Source organism: Carica papaya, chromosome 7, assembly GCF_054855325.1.
Source record: "Carica papaya isolate Zhongbai chromosome 7, ASM5485532v1, whole genome shotgun sequence".
In the NCBI taxonomy this organism is placed as follows: domain Eukaryota; kingdom Viridiplantae; phylum Streptophyta; class Magnoliopsida; order Brassicales; family Caricaceae; genus Carica; species Carica papaya.
The window spans coordinates 26,623,172-26,629,380 of record NC_142315.1 but is presented as its reverse complement, the minus strand read 5'-3'; the positions used below and the strand labels follow the sequence as shown (position 1 = coordinate 26,629,380).

The window sequence follows — 6,209 nt, the reverse complement described above, 5'->3', positions numbered from 1 at the left end:
GCAATAAAATTGTCCGAGATTTTTTCGTTTGGATTTGGACAGAATTTAATATTTCATCTCTGAGATAAAATTTTTTGTAAGATCAATCTGGGTACTGCTTTTTTTTTTTTTTTTTTTTTTGTCTTTCTAGACCTACATGGATGTGTATATATATTGGTATGAACAATACATGTATTTATTAGATTTGCTTACATTTGTAAACATTTGAGGATTTGTTCAATCAAAGAGATTTTATGATTTGTATTATTATGTTTATACAAGGTAAGAAATCACTAGTCATTAATCAGGGGGATTATAGCAACTACATGTATACCTTTTATGATTTGTATTGACTATTAAGCCAGAATCTTAAGTAATTTGATTAAAATATTAAACTTTTAAGTTAGTATTGTGTTACATAATTGAGGATACCCAAACTCTCTCAAGATTTTCTTGCAATATTTTGATTTAGTCCCTAACCATTACATTATTAGTAAAAATATTACATATACTTTGTTAGACACTTGTCTCATTCTTATTGGGTTAATCAACATTTGGAATTCATATTAGAGAAAAAAATATTTCTTTTGTTGGATAAAAGAAAATTGTAGGAAGAAAACTTTTTCTTGTTTGCTTTAAAATGCCAAATAAAATAGGGTTTTTATAGGTACAAAAAATAAAGATATTATAAAATATAATTAAATTGTACTAAAGAATGTTAATTTTTAGAAGTTAAAATATATCAACTTTTTGAAAATATTATGTGCATATTTAATAATTAATTTTTTTAAAAAAAAAATTTCTTCTCTTTAATGCGAATTTTGTTGCTTATTCAGAAACTAATTTATAAACTTGCTTTGGCAATTAAAAAGCATATTATCAAACATTAAAATTCTAAAGCCAATATTGCGGATTCTTGGAATAGGAAGTAAAAATAGGATCCTAATTCCAAATAAATTCCATGTTTAATTCAAATTCCCCACGTAATAAATGAGAATACAAATATATCATTTACTCTGTAATTAAAGATAAAAAGTAAAGCTTATTCAACTACCCGTTAAAAATGGAAAATTAAAACTAAGTCGAATAATTTAATTTCGGAATTGGATAGAAATATAATTTGCGCATACAACATAAAACTTTAGCAATTATGGAGTGAATACCAAGCCTAAATATATAATTCCAATCCTGCAATTATCTCTTTTTCATCTGAGAAATTAAAATCGAAGTTTGACTTTCAAGAGGCACAAAAGTTTGAAAGAATCAACACTAATAGAAATGAACTCGGGCAATCTATTGATGTAATTTTTTTTCATCTTCAAAGCATCTAACAAGTTACAGGATGAAAGAGAATTACTGAACAGAATAATCTCTAAGGCCATCATTGCAAGTACAGACACAAAAACTGGGGAATTGAGAAGAGAGATGGAGAGAACCTATGAACACTGCTCTTCTTTCCTCAACTGCCCACATAAATAAGACAAAATCGAGGAGTCCCACTTTCCTTCAGATGATCCTCCAATACATAAAGCTTTTTTCATATAATATCATCGTCTACAACAGAAAATTACTGTCTCTCAACGCCAAAAACTCCTTCTCTAGTGATCATAAATTCACAAGATGAGTCTGGTAAATGAGGGGCAAAAACAACATGCAGCTGCCTTCTGGTTAATCTACTCAACAAAACACAGCCATTTTCATCAACTTTTCCATTCTTATCACCAATGATTTCCTCATGCCTAGACAAGAACAACCTGGAATTCACACAGTTGGCCCAAGCTAAACCCAGTGCAGGAGTAACCCGTCTCCCTGATGAACACAAAGTTCCCAAATTTCCCAACCTCAACCCATTTATCCCTTCATTTGGTGCCACTAAATCAACCACCTGGTTCGTCACAACAACAGCCATATCAAATCTCTTTGCCAACTCCTTCAGTTTTCCAGATATCTTGAAAAACAATGAAGACCTCTTCTTGAGATCACAAAAAGTGTTATCGAATTCGGATCTGAATACAGCGGCAATAGAATCAATGACAATGAGCCTTACAGGCATTCTGTTTTCTGAATTCTTGACGAAAAACTCTATCTTCGACATTTCATCGAGCAGCTGATCTGCAGAATGCACGGCCTGCACGTAAACAAAATCACACGGGCTGCCATTGTTATTTGCATAGAGATGAGGATTTAAAGACCGAAATGGTTCGCAAAGTTGGTAAAGACGGCGAAATGGAAATGGGAATTCAGTGTGGAGATAGAGAGATGAAGCGGCGAGACCGCCACGAGAGACAGGAAGTTGTGCGTGGAGGCAGAGTTGGAGGCAGAGCTGAGTCTTGCCGGAACCGCTCTCGGCGACGAACTCAGTGACGGAGTTGCAGGGGATGCCACCGAGGAGACAACGATCAAGGATTGGGCAGCCAAGCGTGCATTTTTGGGTGCTTAATGGGGACTGTAGGAGGTTCTGTGGATTCATACTCTGCCCGTGTTGGGAGACGAGGAAGGATGAAATTTGAAAGGTTAAAATAACAAATTTTAATCTGTATTATTCGAAAATACTTAAAATTATAAAATATTTTGAACTTTATCTATTAATAAAATATATAAATTTTTGAATAAAATTAAATATTTTGAACAAAATTGTATATAATTAGGACTAGACAAGTATAACTACCCAAACTCTCTCACTAACTTAAATTCAATATTATATTTTTTTTTAAAAAAATTTGTTAAAAAATGTGATTTGTATTTTAGAAATGATTTTAAATTTGTATGTAATCTATTAAATTAAGTTGTAATGCCTGTTAAAAAATGCACTGAAATCAATTATAATTTTCTAAATAAATAAAATTACTATAACTAAACTTTAAAAATTACTCAATTTATAATAATTAATGGAAAATTTTTTACCTTACTGTTTTTTTATAAATTATCGTAGAAAGCAGCCCATGAGAAGAAAGAGAAAATACGTATGGAATTTGGAAAAATGGATTGGGTTGGGCTGAGCAATTATCTCGCCCCCAACGACACCGTTTCGACTCAGAACGACGAACACCCACCCACTTCTTGTGTTCGTCAATTTGTCACCCCGCCTACACGAACGCGATCTTCTTCTTCTCGGGTCGCCCCCAGATCTATCTCTTCACTCGAACCAGCAGTATTTTTTGTTTGCAGAAAATATACACTTCTCAGTTCTGACATTTCTTCAATTTCAGATCCCTAATTCTTCTGTCTCATTTCTAGCAAGAAAGCTCCTGAAACTCCTAATTGGAACCCTGGATCACCCCTAACAATCCCGTAAGATCGGACCTCAAGATGTCGTGCCTAGCCCTCTCTCTCCAACCGGCTAATGGCTCCGACATCCTCCTACAAACCCGGGAGTGGTTTCCTCCACCACGAGCCCTCGTCGCCCTCTCCGCCTTCCGCCAAACCCGCCTTGCCTTCGCCGCCACTAAACATCACCACCACCAGCAACAAAAGCAACAATCATCCGCCGCCGCTTCGGATTTTGATTCCGACGCTGCAACGGTGATCGATTCAATCGGAGATGACCCGCTGGCGGCTTCCAGCGGGCAGGTAATTGTGGGCGTGGAGAGTAAATATCGTGTGGTGTACCGACTCGTCAACTCGATCTACGTTCTCGGGATCACTACCGCCGACCAGGATAACTCCGTCAACGTCTTCGAGTGCATCCACATCGTTAACCAGGCTGTGAGCGTGATTATCACAGCCTGCCGAGGCGTCGACGTCACGCCCGAGAAGCTCAGCCGCAAGTACGCCGAGGTCTATATGGCGCTAGACATCGTCCTTCGTGGGGTCAGCAACATCCGCCTGGCTGCCATGCTCGCTTCGATGCACGGTGAGGGAATCGCGAAGATGGTACATTCTGCGCTTGATACCGAGAACAAGATTCGGGGCGCTGACAGCTGGGCCTCCCTGGAGGTGCACTCGGCCGAACACCTGGCGAGCGTTGAGGCATTCTCCAGCGCGCGATTCGAGATGCCGCCGGAGACTATCGCAGCCGGGGATGAGGTTGCCATGAGCTTGGCACCGGTCCTCCAGGCGGAGCAGCCGGATCAGCTGAAGTCGGAGGAGACAGAGGCGGAGAATAAGGATCCGTTTGCTGCGAGTGATGCAGTCAGCAAGGAAGAGGAACTGGTGGGTGGGTTCAAGAAGAACAGGGATCCGTCGGCCACAGACTTGACAGTGGCGCTGGCAGGACTAGAGGTGACGACATTGCCGCCGGCGGAGGCAACTCAATCCACCCATATCAGCGTGGAAGGATTCGAAGGAGAATATGGTGGGATTGAATTCAATAGTGACCAAGCGTCTCTAGGAGAAACTTTTGAGGCATTTAGTGATGCCTGGGGTGGCGGATTGGATCCGTCAGAGTTTATGGGACCGAAGAAGATACCAAAGAAGGAGGGGCTTGGTGGGCTTGAGCTGTTGCAAACTGGAGACAGTGGTGCTGCTGTGGAGGCTAAGGCTGCGGACGGAGCAGGGGGAGGTACCCTTGAGAATCTTTTGGTGAAGAAAACTGAAATGAAGGGTCCTGAGATGTATATTTCCGAGGAGATTAGCGCAGAGTTCAGGGAATCGTTGCTTGCTAGAGTTGGGTTAATGGGTGTGGTTTATCTTAGAACCTTGCCCCCAGCATCTTCTGGCGATAAGGAAACTGAGTTTTCATTTCGAGTTGAGGGTACTAGTGGCGTGAAGAGATTCGTAATGCAGGATTCTCGTGTTAGTAGCCTAGGAAATGGGATGTTTCATGTCAGGACAGCTCCGTCTGAAGAGCCTTTACCGATTTTGAAGTATAGTTTACTGCCTAGATTGACGCCATTGCCTTTGAGAGTTCGTTTAGTAAAACGTCATAGTGGGACTTTACTTTCTGTGATGATACAGTATGTTTCAAATCCAGACTTGCCGGCACCTTTAAATGATGTTACATTCGTTTTGAAATTGCCAGTTGATCCTACATTATTGAAAGTTTCTCCAAAAGCTGTATTAAATAGATCTGACAGAGAATTGAAATGGCATGTCCCTGAGATTCCACTTAAGGGTACTCCTGGAAAGCTGCGGGCAAGGATGCCTGTGGATTCTAATGAAAATGATGGTGGAGAAGAGATGGAGTTTGTTGGTTATGTCAGATTTTCTATACAGGGGGCCACAACGTTGTCTGGTTTATGTCTACGGCCTGCTTCTGAGGGTAAGACAGACTTTTACGAGGTGAATCACAGGTATGAGAGTGGCGTTTATATGTGCAATTGATTTGTGATTATATGGATAATGATTTACAGATGTGAGATTTTTTTTCAAGGGAGCATGTGGTTTGGTTGCTCTTGTAACATTCTTTGATTTCCAGATTGTAACTTTAGGTCACGAATATTTTGAAAGCTTTGAGTCATCAATATTACTAGCAACTGCTTTTCCTTGATATGTAGTAAATTTTTTTCATTGTTCTGTATCTTTCTTTTCAAATTCATTTTGTTTTTTGTAGTTTACTGGTTGTATTTTAATCTTTTTCTTTTTTGTACTTTTAATCCATCCTAAATTCTAATACATTTCCTTCTTACATTTGATCTTATGACGTTATTTATACCCAAGAAAAGTAACGATTTGCAGTAGGAACTGTCGGCAAGAAAACAAGGCAATGAATGCTGCATTGAATCCATGATATCATGGTCCACACCATTCTTATGTGGGACAAATCATTTTATCCTGTGTGTAGTATGTTAAGTAGGGTGAGATGATTTTTTTCTTATGTGAAAGATTAAAGATTTCCATTTGTTGGGTAAATATTCCCTTGTGCTATAGCTTTTTAGAGATTTGTGGTGTTTTGACATGAAATAACTGTACCGTGGGCATTTATTTGGAAGTGAACCATGATAAGTTATTTATACAGTGGTTCTGGAGCAATACCGTTCCTTCTGCACAAGCCACCAAAGTTTTCTAAACTTCACTTGCATTAGACATTTTGTAGGTCTAGTTACATACATTTATTTTGATGGGGCTCTTGGAAATATCTTGGTAATGCAGAGATTTTTTTGTCTTCTCTGATTTGTCCAAGCAGCAATCTTGAGTTTTAGTGTTCAGTATTGCAGTGTCCAAATGGATTTTCCCAATTATAACTTTTGATATAACATTTTCAGGCACTTTCTACTGGAAAATAGGGACCGGTTCCTTTATTTTCTGAAATTATTCTGACAATTTCTTAGTTTCCTACCTTGTTATTCAAT

At 38.9% G+C, this 6,209-nt stretch overlaps 2 protein-coding genes across 2 annotated transcripts; one reads left to right on the top strand and one right to left on the bottom strand.

The window, feature by feature from the left end:
* Window positions 1-1,249: 1,249 nt before the first annotated feature.
* XRCC3 (homolog of X-ray repair cross complementing 3 (XRCC3)) lies at window positions 1,250-2,534 on the bottom strand. Its single transcript, XM_022037486.2, has one exon. It carries the CDS (start codon window positions 2,447-2,449, stop codon window positions 1,547-1,549), a length of 903 nt encoding a protein of 300 aa, XP_021893178.2. The 5' UTR covers window positions 2,450-2,534; the 3' UTR covers window positions 1,250-1,546.
* A 402-nt stretch (window positions 2,535-2,936) lies between these two features.
* On the top strand, window positions 2,937-5,407 carry LOC110811085 (muniscin carboxy-terminal mu-like domain protein). Its single transcript, XM_022037457.2, has one exon. The coding sequence runs from the start codon at window positions 3,289-3,291 to the stop codon at window positions 5,239-5,241; it is 1,953 nt and encodes a 650-aa protein (XP_021893149.2). The 5' UTR covers window positions 2,937-3,288; the 3' UTR covers window positions 5,242-5,407.
* The last annotated feature ends 802 nt before the right edge of the window (window positions 5,408-6,209 follow it).